The 22,861-nt window shown below is 44.4% G+C and overlaps 1 protein-coding gene and 1 long non-coding RNA gene across 9 annotated transcripts in view; one reads left to right on the top strand and one right to left on the bottom strand.

The window, feature by feature from the left end:
* The window catches only part of LOC138117316 (contactin-3-like), a 94,242-nt gene extending 83,138 nt beyond the window's left edge, over positions 1–11,104 (top strand). For 4 of the 5 annotated variants that reach the window (XM_069027459.1, XM_069027460.1, XM_069027458.1 and 1 more), the window contains 10 exons: positions 1,372–1,489; positions 2,626–2,784; positions 2,869–3,018; positions 3,861–3,931; positions 4,777–5,011; positions 5,153–5,268; positions 5,911–6,097; positions 9,237–9,349; positions 10,283–10,451; positions 11,001–11,104. In XM_069027459.1, the coding sequence (XP_068883560.1) occupies positions 1,372–1,489; positions 2,626–2,784; positions 2,869–3,018; positions 3,861–3,931; positions 4,777–5,011; positions 5,153–5,268; positions 5,911–6,097; positions 9,237–9,349; positions 10,283–10,451; positions 11,001–11,104 (1,422 nt within the window). Of the gene's footprint in view, positions 1–1,371; positions 1,490–2,625; positions 2,785–2,868; positions 3,019–3,860; positions 3,932–4,776; positions 5,012–5,152; positions 5,269–5,910; positions 6,098–7,703; positions 7,906–9,236; positions 9,350–10,282; positions 10,452–11,000 lie in introns of those variants that run through there. The other variant, XM_069027461.1, reaches the window with a different exon arrangement.
* LOC138117318 (uncharacterized) overlaps positions 10,406–22,861 on the bottom strand; it is a 212,321-nt gene continuing 199,865 nt past the window's right edge. For all 4 annotated transcript variants that reach the window (XR_011154615.1, XR_011154613.1, XR_011154614.1 and 1 more), the window contains 6 exons: positions 16,737–16,832; positions 15,446–15,570; positions 15,045–15,243; positions 13,646–13,702; positions 10,960–11,118; positions 10,406–10,495 (listed from right to left, as the gene is read on the bottom strand). This is a non-coding gene — a long non-coding RNA (uncharacterized lncRNA). The remainder of the gene's footprint in view (positions 10,496–10,959; positions 11,119–13,645; positions 13,703–15,044; positions 15,244–15,445; positions 15,571–16,736; positions 16,833–22,861) is intronic.

Genomic DNA, 22,861 nt, shown 5'->3' with positions numbered 1-22,861 from the left:
CCCCTTTGTTGAGTAGTCTCAAATTGAGTTTGCTGAAATAAGTTCGTGTAGGACGTGATTTGCTTGCATTCACTGCTGGTGTTGGGCATTCCCTGAATATCCACTTGCACTCAAGTAGATGGATTTTAGATTGCTTTTGACTCAACTTTTAATTTATTGTAAGCAATCAGCACTGAATTGTCCTGCAAACAACTTCCATCTGTGCTTTCACAGAAGACCAGGCACACACATGGAAGGGAATCAGGCAGAACTGGCTTCAGCTCGTGTTGAATAAAGAATGGAGACATTGTAATGCTGAAACAAAGAAAAACAACCAAATGTTTTGAAAGGTTCATTTTTTTTTCCTAAGACTAAAATAAACCTCAAAGTCATGTCTTTGCCTTTCTCCCAAGCTACTGTTTGCCCCTGAATCAGTGGCCAAAGTAGCTAAAAATACCCACAAACAGGGTTCTGCTCTTGAAGAAAATGCTGCTTCTCCAGAAAATTAAAATCTAAAAATATATTTTAAAAATTAAAATCTGACTGAGGCATTTTTCACCTGGAAAATTCAGTTGGAACAGAGTTAAAGCAGAAATTCAACTGACACAAAGGGGAGATTTGTTTTTTAGGGGACACTGTCTACCAAAGGTTTAATATCAAGTTCTGTGTTCAGTGATGTGGAAAACAAACAGTACACAAAGAGCCCGAACATCATATGAAGTTACAGTTTCATTCAAGTTTTATTTCTGTTTCCCATGATCCAGGAAATAACCACATGCTGTGATCTGAGAGAGAACAATGGGGGAAAAAAACCTAAAGATTAAATACTCAATGAAAAGCAAAGAATAGAACTTAGGCTTGTAAAATGGGAAACACAGCCTGAACTGTGCAACCTTTAAAGGAAAGTGTGCTCACAATAACCTGTAAAATAGACTGAATTCAACTTTGTCTTTCTACATATGCCAACTCCTTAAAAACCTGTCATCACCTGACTTTAAAATTCCAGATAAAAACCCCATGAATTCTGTCTTGAAATCAAATGGGTAATGGCCACAGAAAGCACATTTCTCTCTTTTTTAGAGCTTTGAGACAAATGGTCACAGGACCCTGAGGTCATTGGGAGTTCCAGGCAGGAGATGCATTCCCAGTGTGAGCTCGCCTTGTTGGAGCTCACTTCTCCCAAAAAAGGGACACTACCTCCTGTTTTTTGGGAAAATGCTCCCAGACAACAAACCTAGAGCAGTTGATGGGCAATAATTTGCTGTCCTGGTCACTGCAATGCAGCTTTTGAGCAACTTCACACTTTTGGTGGATTTCTTTTCCCTTTGCAAAGAAAATGTTAGACTGCAAGGGTGGTGTATTTGCATTAATGAATGTTCTGTATTCCCACAGAGTGCATCAGGTGATTTAATGATCAGGAACATCCAGCTGAAGCACAGTGGGAAGTACGTGTGCATGGTGAAGACAGAGGTGGACAGTGTGGCCTCTGCTGCTGACCTCATCGTGCGAGGTACATCCCAGCCCAGCTCCAGGGTCACGTTTTCCACCTTTTTTATATTGTAGGCTGTAGAAACAACTGGTGTTGGAGGTTACAGAACCAGTCCATGGCTTGAATGGTGTGATGAATGACTGTGAGTTGAATTATGTCATTCTGACTTGCAGCTAGGGAGAATTACAGCTCAGGCTTTGGGTGAAGCCTGATTTTCCCAGAGAAATGAAGAGCTGGAGGTTATAATAGTGACTTCACATCTTTTTTCACTGCCAGTCCTTCAGGTCACTGACAGGAGGGAACTCACTGGCAGCTCTGAGGCAGTTGCAGTTGCTGCCTCTGCAGACTGAAGTGTTGGGGACTCCAGAATCCTTCCTGGGAAATGGCAGTTCTGCCAGAGGCCAGGAGAGGCTTTGTCCTAAGGTTTAAAGCCTATAGTGCAGGATTATTCCTTTTCATTCTGAGCTGGAATGTTCACAGTTGAGCCAGAATTGTGGTTTTCTTTGCTGATGTTACAGCTATGGTCACTGCAAGGTAAAAGCTTTGATCTAGGAAAGTGCATTATGTGATCAGCAGTTACTCAATGTATTTTAAAATATGTCAGATATTTTCTCATTGTTAATGCACTGTTACTCATTTCAAGCCCCTTTTCTGGTGCAGATGAGACAAAACCCAACATTTTGGCCAGGAAATAGCCAGAAATGAGGATTTTCCAGAAGGCAGCAGGAAGTTTGTGTGACTGAATTGCTGCATGGGGTTCTGGTCAGATGTGCTGAAAAATTGTTCCAGTGCATTGTACGGTAAAGAAGTTGTAGATAAAAAATTGACAGACTACAGAGATGTATCTGTAGATTAAAGAGGACATTTAGGACTAAAGGAAAAGACATTGGAAAGAGAGAGAGATGTGCTGAACAAAGGTTCTTGGTAAAAAAAACCAAAACCCAGTCATCTGTTTTGCCCTTGAGAGTATTTCAGGTTGAAATTGTGAGAGTTAAGTTTAGTGAATGTAAAACAGTAATTAAAAGTGTTCTTATTCCAGTCTGAATTGTTTTCCTCCTCCCTGAGGAAGAAAAAACAGGAATCCATCCTGCTGGTAGTGATTCCCAGGGTGCTTCAGGGCTTCACCAAACACTGCCTGGTTTTCCATCTGATTCCAGGCTCTCCTGGGCCCCCAGAGCACGTGAAGGTGGAGGAGATCACGGACACCACAGCTCAGATCTCCTGGCAGGAGGGCACAGACAACCACAGCCCCGTGACCACCTACACCATCCAGGCAAGGACTCCCTTCTCCGTGGGCTGGCAGCGAGCCACCACAGGTGAGCACAATTCCCATCCCAGGCTCTGTGGGAACATCTCTGGCACCGTGTGCCTGAGTTTCCTTTTCCCTTTCTTCTTCGTAGTTCCGGATGTCATCGACGGGAAAACCTTCACAAGCACAGTAGTGGATTTAAATCCTTGGGTTGAATATGAATTTCGTGTAGTTGCCAGTAACAAAATAGGAGGTGGAGAACCTAGTTTGCCCTCAGAAAAAGTAAGAACTGAAGAGGCAGGTTAGTGGGTCCTTCTATTTGTTTTTAATTCAAGAATCTTGAATATTAACAAAGAAAAGGAGTGTTGTCTTTGGCTCTTTGCAAACAAGCTTGGAGTTGCCAGTGGATATAAAAGCCTGTAACAAGTTTGTTCATATTTTTCCATTTAGCTTTGAGAGAGTTTGTGTTGCATTACTGAACATCACAGAAGCATAACATCTAAATCCATTTAAACTCCGTGCACTGTGCCAAAATCTGCCAGTTCAGGCAGTGCTGCAGAGTCTGAAGGTATAAATGGATGGAAAGAGGTTAATTTTGACAGGGGTTTTTCATTGCTGGTGTTTGATCAGTGAAACCTTTCCATGTTACAAGCACGTGGCTCAGAAGAACCCATCAATTAAAACCCCAGTTCACTTGGAATGAGGCCATTTCCCAATCCATCTGCATAACATCCCTGGAAGTGTTCAAGGACATGGAATTCTGAGCTGCCTGGTCCAGTGGAAAGTGTCCTGGAACAAGGTGATCTTTAAGGTCCCTTCCAACCCAGGCCATTCTCTGAGTTAACTCTATTAAAAAATGAAGCTTGTCTCCAGTTTTGAGAAGTTCTTAAACACAGCATACCTGGTGTAATCTGTGAGCTGCTGAGGTTCTCCAGGTGCTCAGAGAAACCCTGGCCTGGCCCAGGGAAGGATGAACGTGGGATAGGGCTGGGGCTTTCCAGGACTGCCCCTCCTACCCCAAAAACATTTTCTCTGGTTGCAAAGGGAGTATGAATATGGGTTAAATTCAGAGCTTGAGGCTGATGTGATGTGTTCTCTGTGATGTGTTCTCTGTGTGGACACCTCTGCATTTCCTTTCCACAGTTCCTGAAATTCCCCCATCTGAGGTCAGTGGGGGAGGAGGCAGCAGATCTGAGCTGGTCATAACGTGGGATGTAAGTTTGCTGGCGAGCAGTTTCCTTCACAGAACTTCTTTCTTTCTTTTCTTTCTGCTCTCTCTGAATTTCCCTGGTGGCAGCAGCTCCTCCTCTGGGATGTCCAAGTGCTCTGTGCCCTGTGTGGTGTGAGCCCTGGACATTGGCCTTTGTTCTTTCACTGCCACACGTCCCTGTGCTGGATGGAAATCCCCAGGGAATTTAGTTTGGCTGGGATTGCTTCTGTTCTCAAACAAATGTTGATGCTAAAAAGGAGGCAGGGGGCAGGGGAAGAGGAAGAGGGATGGTTAAGGTGAAAAATGGGGCTTTGTGGTGCAGATTTGCAGTTCTTGCTTTCCCACCATTACCCTTGGATGCATGTGCTAACCAATACAATCTCACACTACTTTGTATTATGTATCCCTTTTTTAATGATTTGAAGAGCTGTTAATATTCTCTTCCTAGCATTGACTGCTCTGTGTGGTTATCTAATCATGATCACATCAGAAGAAGGTTTAAGCCGCTGTAGGAAGGTGGTATTGGATTCTCTAATAGCTGACCGAGCAACTATTCATTTTTTATGAACTGTGGATTGATGAAAGAAAAGTTATATTTACTGAAGAGTGTCTTAAAGCAGAATACTTAGTGGAAAACAAAAATTATACCTGAAAGTTGTTCTCTTCTTGGAATGCAAACCTTAAAGTGGGTTGAAGGGAGCGCGTTTTGCTGTGCTGCAGCAGAGTTAATTGGCTGAGGGGATGCTGCCAAGTGCAGTGCCAGCACCTGCAGCATGCCCACGAGTCTGCTGGCACTTCCCTCCTGCCAGATATCCCCATGGCATCACAGATCTGTGTTCTTCTGTCCAGCCCATCCCCGAGGAGCTGCAGAACGGGGAAGGATTCGGGTACGTGGTCGCCTTCCGCCCCTCGGGCACCACGACGTGGATCCAGACCGTGGTCACCTCTCCTGACACCCCCAAATACGTCTTCAGGAACGAGAGCATCCTGCCCTTCTCGCCCTACGAGGTCAAAGTCGGGGTCTACAACAACAAAGGCGAGGGGCCCTTCAGCGCAGTCACCACGGTGTTCTCGGCTGAGGAAGGTACAGCCTTCACTTTCCCCAAACACGTGCATGAGCTGTTCCAGCAGGGGGTCCAGCAGCAGCTCGGGGAGATGAGGTTGGTTTGGATAAGGACAGGTTTGTCTCCAGAGTCACCTCTCCCTTGTTGATTTCCCAACGCAGAGCCCAGCACAGCCCCCTCGGGAGTGTCTGCCACCAGCCTGTCCTCCTCGGCCATCGAGGTCTCCTGGAGAGCCATTCCCTGGAAGATGAGCAATGGAAGGCTGCTGGGCTATGAGGTGAGTCTATTGAAATCAAAAAGTATTTTAACTAACAAGCCCTATTTATTCAGTAAAACCCACTCCTTTTTGTAAAGGGCCATGGGCCAGAAGCATCGTGCAGGCTGCAGGACAACCACCCACACTGACCCCAGATCTTGCTCTTCCTGCCCCACCTACACCCAGGAGGGAGGATAATTCTTTCTATCTTGGGGAAAAAAACCCCACAGAATGAAGTTGTGTTTTGCTTCTTGTGCTGATAGATAGCCATGTGTCTGACATAACTCCAAACTGACTTTTTCAGAATTATATTCACTTTCAAATAAACCTTTTTATAAGGTACTTTTTTCTGAGCTTTACTTGTTTCCTTTTTAATGAACTAATGCTTTTCCTCTTGTCATTCTTTGGTTCAAGCAAGATCTAATATTTCAATTGCCTTTTTCCTATAGTCACACTAAAAAGAGCAGCAAGTGTGAGAAGCAGCTGGATAGGAATATTTTATTTTTGCACAGTAAACATATTTCTGAAACTTTAATGTATTTCTACCTTTTTCAGCTGAAGGGAAAAAAAAACCCACTTAAAAGAGTCTGAGTACAATGCTGTGGGTGAACAGCCCAGCCCATTCCATGCAAGATTTAAATGGGTTTGGTTTTTATCTCCTAGGTTAGGTACTGGAATAATGGCCAGAAAGAAGAATCTTCAAGCAGGGTAAAAGCTGCAGGGAATGAAACATCAATAAAAATCACAGGCTTGAGGAGCAACTTGGCTTATTACACAGCTGTCCGTGCTTACAACAGCGCTGGAGCAGGGCCCTTCAGTGCCACTGTCAATGCCACCACCAAAAAGCCACGTGAGTATCTCAGATTAAAGTGGGGAGAGGCAGAATGCTGTGGCAGCACTTGGAGGGGAAAGAAAAATAGTGGCATTCCTGGGAATCACAGTATGAGTGACCTAAATTTCCATATAGTCAGCCAAATCAAGCACAGAGCTTCCACCCTCTTCTTCAGCAGGATGAGTAAAACTCAGCTATTCCAGGGGAGCCCAAGGAAGATCTGAAATTCCTGCCCAGAACCTTCATTATGCTGCTAATGACTGGAAGAAATTGAAATGAAAAATCTCTGTTATTTAGAAGGGGGGAAAAAAAAGGAGACTTGTTGAATTTTTCAGTGTTCTATAACATATTTATAAGTTCTCTAGGGCATGGCTTTTGAAATGCAATGAACCTCCTGGAGTTCATGCAAAACAATCCTTCATGTCCACTGTTCCCCCTTGAACAAATTGCTCAAGAGGCCACTTTGCTGCTGCAAAGGCCAAATTAAGCTGCAGAACAGATTGTCAGAGGCTGCACTAATTCTTCTACAAGTGGAAATATTTTTAGTGTGCTCCTCCGTTGTAGTACAACTCAGAATCAGGGTCATTGGTCTTCAAGTGTTTCTGTCAGAGGCACAGGAACACACAATTAAATCTGGCTGAAAGGTCAAATTCCCTGCAATAGTCATTAACATCCCCCGAGCAGACAGAGTTATATCATTAATATTATGAAATAAGCTAGTTTATCAGAAATTATTATATGCAAAAATGAGTGTCAGTCTGTCACTGAGGACTAAACCAACTCAGATTTGCCAGAGTTTAAATGCATTATATGCACAATTACCATGGACTCGCTGATCTGAAGTGGCTTGCTGCCTGCAGCCTGGACAGGACATGGGAAAAGGAGTTTTTTTCTAATTAATCATCCTTGTGGCTGCTCGCTAGAGGTGGTGCCAGGCTGGTCAGCTCAGGGATTTTCAGTCCTTTTTTAGTGTTCCCCCCACTTTTGGGGTGTTTGACTGAGAACTGGGCAAACCCTGACCCCACTGGTGTGAACAGGATCTGGATCAGTCCCTTGGTCAAGTTGCTGCTGTTTGGAAAAATTAAAAAGGAAAATGAATTGCATTATGTCCATGGGTCTTTCTGATGAATAAAGGGAGCAAAACCATTGCAGTGCAGGGTAATGTCAGTCTGAAGATTTTGATAAATTAGTTGAATTGCTAAGAGAAATAATTCTCTGTGCTACTGCAGTAGGAACTGATTTTTCATTCAAATGTGTGATTTTTTAATCAATCCTGATTTCTAATTTAATTTGAATATTTATGATTGGTGTGGTTTTCACTGTGAAGGATTTACATTCCACCACAGGACCTACCCAGATACATCTCAGAAACTCTTGCCATATCAAGAAATACAAATAGTTCAGTTCCATTGGCAGCATATTTAAAAGTTGAAAGTGAGCCTTTGACAATTAAAATATCTTTCTTTTATATTTGAAATATGCATGTTTACAGCCCAGAATAACAAGTGGAGGTTTAAATATGGCTGTGTAAAATGCCAAGTGAGTGGGGAAGACTTGCCTAAGTTGTTACAATTATTTCATATTTAGAAAGTCTTCAAATAAACCCCAATGTTCTGTCCATCAGCTCTAACTCTGAGAAATGCTCCAGTCTGAGAGCAGCTTTCAGCACCTGAGGAGGCTCAGAAATCCCTGCAGCTCCCTGGACATGTCCTGATGTGACTTGAGGATCAGAACCTGCCACAGATGAAGTTCTGAACTCTGATGATTGCTGGAGATTTTGGTGTCTGCAGCAAATTGGAGCCTTCTGAATCCCACAGACAGAGGCTTACAGTTTTATATATAATTGCTCCTCATTTTTTCCACATGTCATCTTAATATTTTGTTGTGGATTTCAAGGATGACTCATTTCTTTTGAAATTCAGCTTTAATATCTCAGTGTGAAAACTACTCATACATGCTGTAACACTTCATTCTCAGGAGTGAAACAATCTCCTCTTACATCTACAAGAAGTGGTTATTATTAGAACACCAGGTTAAATCTTCCTCAGTACATAGAACAAGACAAATAGTGCAAAAAAATAGCTGTGGGTGGTTGGTTGACTTGGGAATAATTTTTTTTAAGTCTCACTCTTACACTTTTTCTTCTGTTTTTTGACTATAATCAGGTGGGGTTTTGATCTGTCTGCTTGTGAAAAGAAGGCAGGGAACCTCCTGTGTGAAAGAATTGAAAAGAGAAGGGAAAAAAAGAGGAAAAAACCCATAAGCACATGGATGCAAGTGTTCAAAACCACTTTCAGTGCTTAAAGCTGGAACCTCCAGCATCAAAGCACACAGCTCAGTCCACCTAAGCAGCAGTTGCCTCCACTAGGTGACAGCAACAGTAAATTATTTTCCTTAACACATTTAGAAAAGATTTTAATCATTGATTGTGTCACTGCAGGACCCATTTGCTGGGAAACTGGCCTGAGGTATTTTAAGAGGTTTGTACTTCCCTGAAAGCTTGGCAGCCCCAAGGTACACGAAGGGGCAGAGCCCAGAGCATGCAACTGCTTTGCAAATGACAGGCTTGGGTTGCTAATGAACAAAAAATCCCAGTAGGTTTCCTTGGCCAAACCCCCTTGAATGGCACAGTTCAGAACCACAGCTCGGGTTGGAAGAACCAACAGAAAAACAACTTCCAGTATTTTACATAACAAACATCGTAAAGTAAATCAAACATAGTGGGTAAATGTGAATATTCACTGAGACTAAATTTGTCTAAAAATCGATTGTGAAGAATTTTCTTATTGTTGGCACCGTACTAAAACTAGAAATTCTCTGTTACCATCATTAGAGTTTGTTCTAATTAATCACCCGTGTCCTGAGGCACATGCTTCTGTCTGGCTGTATTGAATGAAGAACCATCAACAGATACTTCAACTTCAGAAAAAACATTTATGTTTATGTGCCATTCTGGTTTTTCCCTTCCTTCCTTCCTTCCTTCCTTCCTTCCTTCTGTTTTTGGAATTTAGCCTCTGAACCATAACGTGGGCAGACAGGAGCCTGCACTGGAGTCGCTTTTGCATCTGAAATGTAATGACAGCCAATTACCTGAGCTGGTGATTAAATCACTGATGCCAATTAAATTAAAGTTGTGCTTTTTGTTGTGTGTTTGAAGCACCCAGCCAACCTCCAGGAAACGTGGTGTGGAATGTCACAGACTCCAGAGTTATCCTGAGCTGGGAGGAGGTCAGAGCGATGGACAACGAGTCCGAGGTCACGGGGTACAAGGTCAGTGGGGACAGAGCCAGGAGCAATCTGGAGCTGCTATTTCCTTGTCTATTTGCACATTCAGAGGATGCCCAATACCACCCCTAAACCATTTCACTGGGGTCTCGTTTTTAGGGATTTTAAATCATGCTCTAACTATGTCTCACTGTTAACACCCACTAATCCCTTTCCCTCCCCGTGCTGGCATTGCTCAGCTCTTGGGATCCCACCCACACCTGGGTCTTACAACATTTAAACACTTACCACATCTATAACACTTACTTTAAATTTGTAACACTTACCCAAATGGATAAAACTTGGAAAGAAACTAAAAAGATTTAGCCCGATGGATGTAGCTTCCATTGCTGGCCAGGTACATTTATTATCTATTACCACATGTATATTAAACTGTTATTTTTAAACCCTTTCTCCTCTTACCTGCTGTGGGCCATGCTCATTTCCCTGATAGAAATTACACTGTTGCATCTCCTCTAAATCTGATGAGCACACAAACGGGGAAGTATTTCAATATGTCATAGAAGTGTGTGTAAAAGAATAGCTGAGGCTGTTCCTGATAAGCTCTGTACAGCTGGATCCCACATGATATATTCCTGCATAAAAGATTCAGGCTGAAGATCTGATTACCCACTGAGTCGTACTGACAAGAAATACATGTTTACAGCTTGTTCCAGTGTCCCACCACCCATTATTTCATATTATTGTAATAAAAATAATATATAATACATATTATCATTCATCGTGCCATTTTAAATTAAATCTGGACTAAAAGGCCTTGACTGATGTTCCCTTCTTCCTTTACACGTAATTCTGCCCTGGCATATTAACCAAAAATCAGATCTTTTCTTTCATCCCATCACTTTTAAAAGCTGGAACCTTGTTTGTAAGGGACTGAGAACAGCCAGGGCAGGTGCTGAGGGGTGTCCTGTGTTGCAGGTTCTGTACAGGACCAGCAGCCAGGGCAGGGTGAACGTGCTGACCACGGACACGACGACGGCCGAGCTGTGGCTGCAGCTCAAGGACGATTATTTTATAGAGGTCAGAGCAACCACTGAGGGGGGAGATGGCAGCAGCAGCGAGCAGATCCTCATCCCCAGACTAGCCAGTAGGTTGAACCATTTTCCTTTGTCCCAGCTTGTCTTTGCTTCCCTTAATGATGGGGGAAAAAAATAAAAGTAATGCTTAGACGTCGTGTGGTAATAAGGTAATAAGAAGGAAAGCAATTAGAAGTCTTCATGCCCTTATGCATGGCAAATAGCATTCTATTGAACTGGAAAATTACCATGTAAATTGGTATTAAAAATGTTAAGTTTTCTACTTTTTCTCTTTTTTTAAAAAAAGAAAATATTACTTTGAAAGTAGAACCACAGAATCATTAAGGTTGGAAAAGACCTCTAAGATCATTGAGTCCAACCTTTGACTAAACACCACCTTGTCAGCTAAACCAGAGCACGAAAGCCATTCATGGTCACAGCATTTTGCAAGGCATTTCTGCAATTTTTAAATATTTACTGTATTTTTTAAAATCTCTATTGCTTGTAAGAACTAAAAACAAAATTTCAGTAATTTTTGCTTAGCGTCTAGGAGGGGTAATAATGTGGCACAGCACATACTCATGCTTTCCTTTAATCCTGAGCTTTTTCCTTTGTCACAGGTATGGATGCAAGAGGTTCTGCTCTGTCAGTCTTGAGCATCTTCAGTGTCTCCAGCTTCTTAGCAACAGTATTCTCCTTGACCATTAATTCTGTGTTGTGCTGATACATTTGCATTTGCTGGGAAAAAAAGAAAGAATTGGTTACTAAAGTGCTTTTTTAAAAAAAAAAAACTGCAGTGGTTAATGCATGTTTTTTCTTCTATCCTGATGTGTTTTTAAATTCTTTATATTTCACTGTAAGTTGAAGTAAAAATACCATGTAAAGTTTAGCAAATCCTTTAAAAAGGAATCTAAAATGCCTTAATACTTGAACCAAAGGAGTTTACATGTTACATACTTCAGATACAGTGTGAGAGAGAGGGGGAGGGATGGCGCTGTGAGGTCAGGGCTACGAGGAAGAGTGAGAAACTCCATTTTTGCAGCATCACTGAATTGTTCTGGGTCTGTTCTGCATTGTTAAAATGACATTTGACAGGGAGAAGATGGAGTCAGGGACGTGGCTGTTACCAGTCCGAGGGCAGCACAACTCCCACGTGGCTGCTCTCAAGGCAGGGCCATCACCCAGGAGGTTTGGATCCTTTTCCTGCTGCCCTTTGTGGGAGTTACTCTGAATGGAGCAAGGAATCCCAGCTGGGAGCAGGGCAAAGGCACTGATGATCTCCCAGCTGTTTTGAGGAAGCCTCTCAGCGGACGTTTGTGCACCTTTTCAGCCACCCACCCTTCATCAATAAATTCTGAAGTTCATTTCCTTATCTCCCCACCTTACCTTTCTTAACCAGTTTCTTTGATCATAACCAAGCTCTCCCACCTTCAGGGATGGTTTGATTGCCCTCCTGCCAGTGTTTCAGGAGCAGAAGTGCCCAGCTGGCAGCATGGGTGACATGCAGTGGCACCATGGCCTTATGAAGAGGGACAGCCACCCCCTCCCTCCCTCCCTCTCTCCCTCGTGACGTGGAGCTCCCAGACCTGCAGCCCCAAACTATCTCGCTCATTTATCTGCCACACTGCACCATAAACACCCTGAATTCAAAGTTAGAGCCAGACCTGTCCTTCCTGCTGCTCTTTAACTGGTTCTGAACTGTTCCACCTGCTCTGGCTCTCAGCTGCACCCCACCACTGTCACATGATTCTGGGGAGTTCATGGCAATACTACAGGATACAATAAAAAATGGTACAACCACACTTCAGGCTTGCTATTGGAGAGAAATCTGTGCTTTCTTCTGTAGCAGTAAATTAAAGATCCATTAAGCCTGGTCCATTTGACTTCTAGAGTTGTGGCTTTAGTGAAATCAGCCTTTTAGACACCTTTTAGAGAGGTGGCAGCATCCCTGTTCCAGCATGTTCACATGACATAAAGCGTCTCCTCAACGCCTGGAGCTTTTTTTAAACTTCACAATACTGTCACAACACACAGAGCTGCAAAGGGAGAACCAGGATTAATGAAATGATGGTGGCACTGTAGAAAGAACACCTTGGTATGCATTCAGCTGGCAAATGAGCTGATGAGCTCCAGATGAGACAATGTGCTGCTGAGGTAAGCAAGAGCTGTAAATACTGTACATAGAGAGCTATAAATGACTTTGTTGCTTTTCCATGTGGCTGACCAGTGTTGTTTTCAGACACTTGCAAACAGGGGGGTGGGTGGGACGTGGCAATACGGGTGATCCTAGTGAGTAAATAGTTACGCTTCATGCAACAAAGGGTGACTCTTGTTTCACAAAATTCTAGTCCAGGTTCCTGTACTGCCCATTTTTTCACACACATTGTATTATTGTTTGATTTCTAGTTCTATATCTCCATGAGATACGTACCCAGTACCTTGTTTCATATTGAAAAGGTTGAAATTTACCCTTGAACTTCCAGTTGTGTGTGTATCCTATGGTTATCTGTATGCGTTTTTTTCTATTGGTCTAATAAAATTATTTATTACATTGAGGGATAATAGAATATCTCAAAGTGTTATTGCTTGTTCCTGTTACATATTTGTGCATGCTGGGGGTTTAATACATCTAAAAATGGTTGTGCTCAGGCTTCTGAGCTGCACCTCTGCCCACAGGTTTGCAGGAGGATGGACAAAAATCCACCTCCCTTTCCCTGGCTTCATTCCCCATCTATCCAGTCAGGCTGTTTCCTCTTCCCTAAAGCAGAAAAAAGCCCCAGTGTAATTATACTGAAGAAGACTTAGTTTTTTATAATAATATATTCAGTGTATTGCTGTTTAGCATTAAATTGCAGCTTCTGTTTGCTGTGCAGTTGCCTTTTCCTTGGGAGCACAGGCACAGCACAACTATTTAAAGTTTTTAAAGTGTGGATTCTGCCTGCATAATAGGGAGCTGATCCAGAAGCTGCAGTAAGGGTTAATAATGATCCAAGTGTGTACATAAGACTGAAGTAATTTTTCCTGAGTAAATCAGGCTTTTTCCTTTCAGATGGTTGTAGGTGGACACTCCAGCTTTCCTCTGCCTCCCCCAGCACCTAGATTAGGCTTCCTTTAAACTCATCTCTCCCTCATACCATGTTTATGCAGCTCAGGGTTGTTTGCCTTACTAGAAGTGACTTGGTTCTCCAGTGAATTGATAAAAAACCAGTTGTCATTGGGAAAGTGCAGGAGTACAAGGTGGGGAAGCAGTAAGGGATAAGCCTACCTGTTGCAGACATTTCCAGAGCAGCTCCTGTGACCATCCAAAATTAGCAACTCAGTCCTGGGGTGAAAAAAAAAAGGGAAGAAAAAAAATAATAATAATGAAAAATATGAATAGAATCGCTTGTACAACGAGAACTGCAGGTGGTGGGGAAGGTGGGTCTGCCCTTCCATTGGAATTGTGCTGCCCTAAAAATAACCAGCACTTTGTCACAACTAATATTTGAAATCTCATAAGGAAGAATGGTAGGCTTCAGTCATAGCTTTAAAAATTGCATTCTTTCAATTCCCCATCCAAAACTGGAGCTCTGTTCTAAAGCCTGAATTTCTCAGACGTACTTAGAATAAGAATTTTTTTAAAAAAACAGCTTTTTCTTTAAACAGTTTACTGTGGGATATGTTACAAACATGCAGGATCCTCTATGAATACAAAACGAGTTAAAAACTAATATCACTTCAGTCCAAAGAAATACTGGAGATCTCCATTTTTGACTTAATTTACCTTTTGGTGGTGGCAGGCAGACGTGGGCAGTGCCTGTCAGGTTATATATGTTATATCTTAATAACAGGCACTAAAGCAAGCTGTCCAGCACGAGGGAGTGCATTCATCTGACAGCTCTGCCTGAAATAAATAACAGTGGAATATTGCAGAAATAAAATGAGTTTGTAAACAGGCCCTGGCTCTCTTAGGGGAAACAACCACCTCAATTGTTTTATGCTAATGCTGTGAACTCCTGAAAAGCAATAAAAAGGGATGTGTTTAGCAGAGAGAGACCTGAGTGTCCTTTGCTGCTGCTTTATCAGGGCTTGATGGATAAAAAGAGGCTCTTGGGATCTGGGAGCTGCCACGGGATGGGGGACGTGGTGCATCTTCAGCAGCTCTGGGGATCAGCCTTGGCCTCTGAGAAAAGGGATTTCCTAAGAATCCCACAGGTCACAGCTTGGGTGTCTGAGGAGGAGGGAGGTGCAGCTGAGGAAAGAGGACAGAATTTCTCTATGTCCAAGCTGAGCTCCTGCTCAGCAGCCTCAGCAAGCTCTGTTCCAGAGTTACTAAAGTCTTACCTTTGGCTTGGCAGTGTTTCCCGAGGTGTCTCAGGATGTGGCCACCTCCCTGGCACCCCTGGGGCATCCCCCCCAGGACAGTCCTGTGCCAGCTCTGCCACTGCTCCTTTCTCCTGCTGGCAAGGTGGTGCCAGAGCAGGGGGATCTGTGTCTGTGCACAGGTACTCTGCCACAAATAGAGCCCACTGTCACTCTCAAACAGCCCTGTCACAGTCTGGGATCTATGCCCTGTTTTCCTCTTCGTGACAGGGGCTGTGACTGCCAGTCCTCTGTCCTGCCTTGTATGAGATGCACCACAGAGTTGCCCCCCAACTTTGGTTTTTCAATACAGAGACACTCACCTTTCCTTCTGTTTGCCCTCTTGCAGAGCCTGAGCTGCCAAGCTGCGGTGTCTGCGCTGCCCTCGTTGGAATTCATCCCCTGCTCTTTGTTTGCTCTGGGCTTGAGCTCTGCTTTCAGACTTCACAGTTTGTGCATGAGTGTTTTAGTATTAGAATTTCACAGGACCTTCATGTGCATCGTTCCTTTGCTTTTTCCATCCTGAAGGGTCAAGAAAACTTGATAAACTTGCTTGGAATTAAATTTCTTTTCTTGAGCTCCTCACTGATCTTTTCGAGGTCAAGAAGTGCCTTTGAAAGTCTTTTCTTTTTTTCAAATGCACAAATACAGGAGATGTGCCTGTAACCCCATGCAGCATTACTGAGACACTTTCTTCCCAATGTACCCAAGATTATTTTCTCACCCTTCAAGAGCATAATTAGTCCTGTGAGGCCTGGACCATGCCTGCTCTTTGTGCTGTGCTCTTCATTCCTTCCCAGCGATTAATTCCCTTTGGGGGGGGGTAGAACATCAAGGCACTGGCAGAGGCTGAAAAAGGAAGAATCAAAAGCATCCCATTAGGATCCTGTAAAAGGATGCAACTACCACATGTTCATTAATTCAGCCTGTGATAATTTAAACTCAAAACAGCTCCTAGGACAGGGGAACAGCCAAATTGTCCATCAGGAAAGAGAAACTTTTGATGGAGTCCAGCTCCTTGCTGCCTGCTCAGCCCCCATCCTCCCAAATCCTGCACTCCTCGGGATGCAGAACTGCCAGAGGAGGGGCAGGGATTCGCCTCCTTGCTCCATTATGAGCCAAGGGTGCAGGGTTGGAATCCCCCAGCAGCACACAGGGAGGGTTTGCATGCCCTTGGTCAAAGGTGGGACCTAAACCCAGCTGCCAAAGCATGTGGCCATTAATGAAAATGCAAAATAAAAGTGATTCCTTTGAACAAAAGCCATGGGCAACTCTGGAGGGACTCCCTGCATTCTCCTGCTCAGGGACACGGGGCCTTGGGAGTCTCCTGATCCTGCACAGGGAACCTCCAAGCACAGGTGGGGACATTCCCTGAGGCAACCCTGAACCCTGCTCTGCAGCCCCAGAGAGAACTGCAGGTGGATTTTGGCACCTCCAGGGGAGGTGCTGTGAATGCTCCTCTGAGACTGGAGCACTTAAATGTCCTTCCCGAGCCCATTCCTTCTAAAGATGGGATATGGACAAGCAGGAAAGGTGTCCATTGGGATTGCTCTCCCTGGGAGGATCTCTCTTTTGTGCTGGAGCACCAGCAATGACCTCTTACATCAGGTAAAGACACAAAAAGAAACAAGTCAGAGAAAACATGGGAAAGTCCTGTCTTTCCTGCCCCTGATGATACAAAGAATAAATCATTTTCCCAGGATCTGTAAAGGAGTCAGTCAGAACAGGACATGTGTTTAACAAGAATCTCCCTCATTAGCAATCCAAGGAGGGCCATGCTTAAGGCAGAGAAATAACTTAATTTTTGTCACACTTCCTAACATTGCCACCAAACTGAGGCATTTACAGTCACACTTGTCACAACACTAATTATCTATTTGAATAGCAGAGCTCTCTGCTGATTGAATGAGTTCTGCAGTGAGAGCAGATCATTTCAGCAGCAGCATCTGATCATCATTACTTTTTGGATATAGGATGTAAATAGACTGTAATGACTAAAAATATGGCTTTGGTACCTTGACAGCAGCTTCAGACGAGATGGGAGAGCTTCTGCAGCAGCCAAAAGCATTGGTTCACGGTCTGGAAAACAAAGTCTTGGGGGTTTGTGTTGCCTTGGAAACGTGAAAAATAAAGCACCATTAATTACCTATTTTCAAGCAAGCAGAGTATCCAGTGCTGAGGGCCTGATCCCAGGGTAATGAATCCCTCACCCCAATTTCAGCAGACTTGGGCTGATCAATCAGCCCTGCTGAACCAGGGGAGGGCCGAGGCACAACAAAGCCCTGCCAAGTTTTCCTGCTGGCTGTGTCTCCAGAGTGTCACCAGGAGGCTCCACGCAGACACTCCCAGTGCAGTGGCTCCTCTTGCCTTCACATCCGTGGCCTCAATAACATCTTCAGCTGGTTGTTTTTTTAAATAAATGCACTTTTTCTCAAGGAGGTGCTAGCAGCAGACCTGATAAACATCCAGGCAAATACATATGCAAGCCCTATATAAATCCCACATATATATATATATATATTTTTTTTTTTTTTCTATTTTTTTTTTCTCCAAATAGGAAATCATGCTGGTAGTCCTGGCCACTGGCACAGAACCAGGAGTTCAGCCAGACCTTCTGCTGTCATTCTACCCAAAATACTGCCAAAATCTTTACTGTTATATCTTCTGTATAGTAACTTTTAAGTGCAATTAAACATTTTTATCTCCAGACTGCGCTTGCTGGTTTTCCTCTCTCTGCTACTGGTGCTTTGGTCCTAATTTTATAATTAGGACATAGAACTCTATATGATAACTCTGTGAAATAACTCTAATAATAAATAATGCCGTGAAATCAGTGAAACTGGAATCAACCACTCCTTGTAGGAGTTTGAAGTTGTCCTAAAAGTTTCTTTTGAGGATGCTGCGCCCCCTCTGCCAGCACAGCCCAAAGCAATCAGCAAAAATTTCAGGCACAGAAAGTGTGGAAGGATAAAAATAACTCCAGTGATTCTGAGATCTTGCCCACAGCACAAGTCTGGGGCCCAGCCACCTCCCAGGCTGCTGGAAAAGCACCACTTTCATCTCTTATCACTATTCAAATGCTATTTTTATATTGGTCCCAGCTATTTTAAGCAAAAATTTGCTTAAAAAAAACCACTGAAAGGCAACCTCTCCCTTTGGTGAGCATGTACTTCTAAATGAGCTCTTTGCATCGGTAATTTGGAGTTTTCTTTTCTCTCTCCAGTTTTCCTCAGGACTAATGCCAATGGCAATCTCCCTGAATCTCCTGGCTCCTTCTGGAGGTTAAACTGGCTACAAGAAAGCTGGATCAAAGGGAAAGAAAAACTTTGTTTGGGAAGCACAGAAATATTTACATAACACAGGATAAGCCAGAACTCCTCATTTCTGCCGTGTAGACACACTTGTAAAAAGCATGTTAAAAAAATTGGCCATTTTTAGTTCAGCTGGGGAGGAGAGAAGGGATTTTATAGCTCATGTAAGAGAAGAGAGACAAGGCTGGAAATCAGTTTGTAATGCAGCTAATTGAAAAGATCCAGAGTTTCCAGGGTATCCTGCCTCAAGGAAAAGACTCTCTCGGAGCCATTTTGATGCACAAGAGGAAAAGTGAATAACGTTTCCCACCACAGACAACAGGCTGGGAGATAGCAGCCAGAAACAACTGGACTGGAGCAGGCAGACCTTGGAAAGCAAGACAAGAGCTTTGTTTCAACCTCCTCTGAGCTGCTCTCTGAGCTCCTCAGGTGCAACCACCAATTTTGGCAGCAGGCTATTAATAGAACTGATGAGAGATAACACAGATTGAATTGGGCTTGGTCATGGCAGTGAAAAATTAGAGACATTTTTGCACAAGATATTTCTCAAGAGTTCACCTCTTTCTGGCTGGCTCTGGTAAACTTGGAAAAAAAGGGGAGTTCAATACAATTATTGATATTTATTCTAGGGAGTTCATCATCTGTAGATACAAAAATGCTGCTAGCAAGGATTTTCTTGCTATTTTCTAAGTCATGAGAGACTTTTCTCTCTCACAGAAGAGGTAGCAGAGTTCTGTAAACCAAACACCTGCAGCCTTTAAAAGTCTTGTTTATGGTACAGTTGAAAAATATTTTGACAATGGATGTTTTAGGATTTTAGCCAATCACCCCAAGGGGTGGCTGGTCCTTTGTCCAATTAGACTATGAAGAAAAAAGTCTCTAAAAGAGTTTGTAAAATAATTAAATAAATCAATCTTGCTGCACAATTCCTGCCTGCTGGATCTTCTCTCCTCCTCCTCCCTATGGCTGTGGGACACGGTGATGGACCCTAGGAACCAGGCCTGTGGTATAATCATCTCTCCTCACTGATGTGCTGGAACCAAACCATAAATGTTTGGATATCAAACACCCACTTGTGCCTGCCCTGGGAGGAGCAGAGCTGTGCCTTCTAAATTTAATTAGCTGTCCCCTGGGAAGAAATGAGAAAGGCCATGCTTTAAATTAGACCCATTTGGGGAAGGCTTTCTTCAAAAGATGAGGGTTCTGTGATGTTTTGGAGGCCATCTGTCCTGGGTAGGTGCTGCCAGAACTCAGGAGTGCTCCATAATGATTGTTTAGACAGAAAAGGTGACTGAGGGGTCAGAGTGCTGCCATCTGAACATGAAATCGTGGTGGAGCCTGAGAAAAGCCCAGATGAGAGCGAGGCATTGCCTCCAGCACCTCCCTTTCCTACAAGGAAGTCATTCCTGCTCCTGGAGCTCAAGAAAAGAGATGCTGCTGCTTGGGGCCACTTCCCTGCTTAACTGGAGTTTGTGCTTGAAGGTGTGGGACAGGGCCTTTAACTCAGTATTTCTTGATTTCCTTGAAGCCTCGTGGATTACAATCCTCCCTTACACCTGGGGAACACGAACACCCAGCTGCATGCTTGGGGTGAAAGCCCGGATTTCAGCGACAATTGTTTGATTTCTAGACCTGGATCAATGGGCTAATGGGCTCCATTACATACAGCCACAACTTCAAGACTGAATTGCTGAAAATCAGGTTTGAATCTCACTTTTTACCCCAGTTCTATGAGGTTTCAATTAATTTCTGATATTCCACATGCTCTTTTCTCTGGCCCCAGCCCAGCTGAGGTGCAGCCACATGAGTCCTGCTGTTCCCAGAGCAGCTCCTGACTCACTGCTCTTATCAGGCCAGCACAGGGCTGGGAGCAGCTCTCAAGGAGAGGCATTGCTCATGGAATTCATTGTGGCCAAAATAACCTGACAAGTTTAGAAATATAAGCAGACGCTATGAGGGAAAATATGCTTAAAATATTGAATTATATGGTAGTGGCATAGAATGGGAAATAATTGAAATTAGAGGAGAATAAAAAGAGCATCAGAGAAACATCAAACACTTTCTCTTATTTCACCTGTCAATAATGCCTCATGCATTATGAAGAAATGTTCGAGGAAGATATTTGAAGTGCCAAATAACATTATTTGTCAACAAGTCCCACCTGCCCAGCAGCTGCTGTACATGGGCTTGATGGGCATTTTTCATTGGTGATAAGAAAAAAAAGCATTTGAACAGAGAACCACAGAATAATTTAGAATTGAGCTCATCAAGTCCAAGTGTTAACCCAGCACTGCCAAGGTCATCACTAAACCATGTCCCCAAGCACCACATCTACACCTCCTTCAAATCCCTCCAGGGATGGTGGCCCCTCCACTGCCCTGGGCAGCCTGTTCCAAGGCTTAACAACCCTTTCAGGGAAGAAATATTTCGTAATATCCGATCTAAACCTCCCCTGGCACAACTTGAGGCCATTTTCCCTCTCTTATAGCCCGTTACCTGGGACAAGAAAGATCTATTTCCCCTCTCTGTGCAGAACACTGAAGTTGTGTGAGCACAGGAACTTGGACACAGAGCCCAGATGCTCAGATGAACATGCCAAAGGGCACTGGAGCATCACTGCTCCAGAGGGAAAATCTTCCCCTGCACACCTGTGGCAGGACTAGACTCCTGGCTCCCACATTCAGGACTTCCTCACTTGACCATGAGGACAAATATATAAAATATACACCCAGAAACCTGAGGGAGTGAGAGGCTGGTTTCTCCAGACACCAGCAGCAGAGATGCTGCTGATTGCCAGGCTGCAGATGGACACTGCATTTAGAAATTAAACTATAAGTGGTTGGTTGTGGGGGTTTTTTAACCACATCAGTCAGATTTTGTGTCTGTGGGAAACTTTTCCTCAGAGAGGCTCCTTTCACAGACACAGCAGGGATGGAGGTAACAGCATGAAATGAGAGAGCTTGAAAAGCAGCAGCGTGCTGCAGGAAGCCCGGCATCTGCATGTTAAGCTACATCTATTCCCTGAACGCCCAGACACATGAAAGCAACCCTGGATTTCTGGTTAGCAGCAGATCTGCTCGCTGCAGCCTGAATTTAAAGGTCAGGGATGTTTAGAGCTGGGGTTTTTTTGCACTTAGCTGGAGCAGCGTTCATGGCTCTCCTCGGGAGGAGCGGTGGGGAAAGCGCCGTGCTGGCACAGCGGGTCACGGTCCTGTCTGCAGCAAAGGGTGCCTTGACATCAGTCCCTGCTTCCCAGTGCCAGTGGCCCTGATTCACCGGGATGTTGTAGGAGAGACACTTCTCTGATACCAGTGACCTTAACAAGAGCTTTTCAGTGCTTGTCAGGCTGTGACAGCTGAATCCTTTTAGGCACGTAAATGCCGTGTGAGTGGAAAGCAGCTGAACGAAACCTTTTTCCCAAAAACACAGCCCTGAGGGAAGTACGAGACATTCAAACTCAATTTGAACCTGTCTCATCTTCAGAAATTAAACTGATTTTTGACCAGGCTGAAGGTTTCCTACCTGACAAGGCAATTCAGCCCTTTGGCTTCTCCCCAGGTAGCTGAAGGGGCTGGCGGGGCTGGCACCCATCACCTCCCTCACACCTCAGCAGCACCAGGGCTGGGGTGCTCAGCTCTGCCTCCCACTCCTCCTCATCCTCCAGTGGCACCCTGATGAACAGCCAGGCATGGCAGGGCTGTCATCCACACCACCAAGCTCCCCAGGATGCTGTTTCCTGCCTTGCTTTGGCATTCAGGAGCAGGTGAAGCGGGAGATAAAGAATAAAATGATGACCCTTGTCATCGCCTCCCAAACGAGCAGCACTGATGTGGCTTCATGTTTGAATAGTCAGGGAAGGGGCAGCCACACATGCTGGATTCACTGAGATAAATGTTGGTCTCAGCTGTTGAATTCCTGGTGCTGATGAAGGCTGCAGAGAAACTGTGGGTATGCAGAGTGGATAAGAGATGAGGGCTCGCTGCTGCCTGCCAATAGATAAAGGACTCGAGTGACTGCTGCTTTGTTTGGGTTTGTGATTAGATTGATATGGCTCATGTCTTAGAATAGTGCTGATATCGGTGAGCAATTAAACAGCAATACAAGCCAAGATCCTCGGATTCACCTGAAATGCACTGGGGAGATGGCAGGGAAGGGCCCCTGGAGAGATCCGACCCCAGAAAGCAGTGGATGCCCTCCAGAGGGTTTTTATTTCAGCTCTTCTGGACTGGTCATTTATCTCATGGTGGCCACATGGCACATGGTCCTGTCTCCTCTGGAGAGGGGACACAGCTTCTGAAGCCACAAGGGAGGGAGAGGTGGGCACAGGTTTGTCTCACACGACCCCCAGTGACACACACACACCAGCACAGGGCAGAGGCAAAACCCCCTCAGACTTTCCCAGCACAACTGCCCATGGTGGGATTTAAAAAGACCTGATTCAAGTTTCCTGCCTTCCCCTCCCTCCCCTTCCTCTCACGGTACTGAGATGATTTCCCCCAGAACTGAAGGAAAGCACCAAGCTCAGCAGCATCACTTGAAAGATGAGCTTGCCTTTCTCAGAAACCCTCGAGGTACTTGTTCAGCGCGTCACTGGCGGGCGAGCTCAGGTCTGGCAGCCCTCAGGGGTGCCACCTGCGTCACACGGGGCACTGGGGACAGCCAGCTGGCATCACTGAGCCGCCAGGCTTGCTCAGCAAGGCAGAACACCCACCTGGGCTCTGGCAGACTCAGGTTCTGGCCTCCCAGTTCCCTTGCACGAATGCATTTGTGCTTTGCTCTGCTGCCTCCACAAGCACTGCCAGTGCTGAGAGCATCACTTATCCTGGTGA

This window comes from Aphelocoma coerulescens, chromosome 12, assembly GCF_041296385.1.
Source record: "Aphelocoma coerulescens isolate FSJ_1873_10779 chromosome 12, UR_Acoe_1.0, whole genome shotgun sequence".
Classification (NCBI taxonomy): domain Eukaryota; kingdom Metazoa; phylum Chordata; class Aves; order Passeriformes; family Corvidae; genus Aphelocoma; species Aphelocoma coerulescens.
The sequence above is the reverse complement of the archived record's forward strand: the minus strand, read 5'-3'. Positions and strand labels throughout refer to the sequence as shown.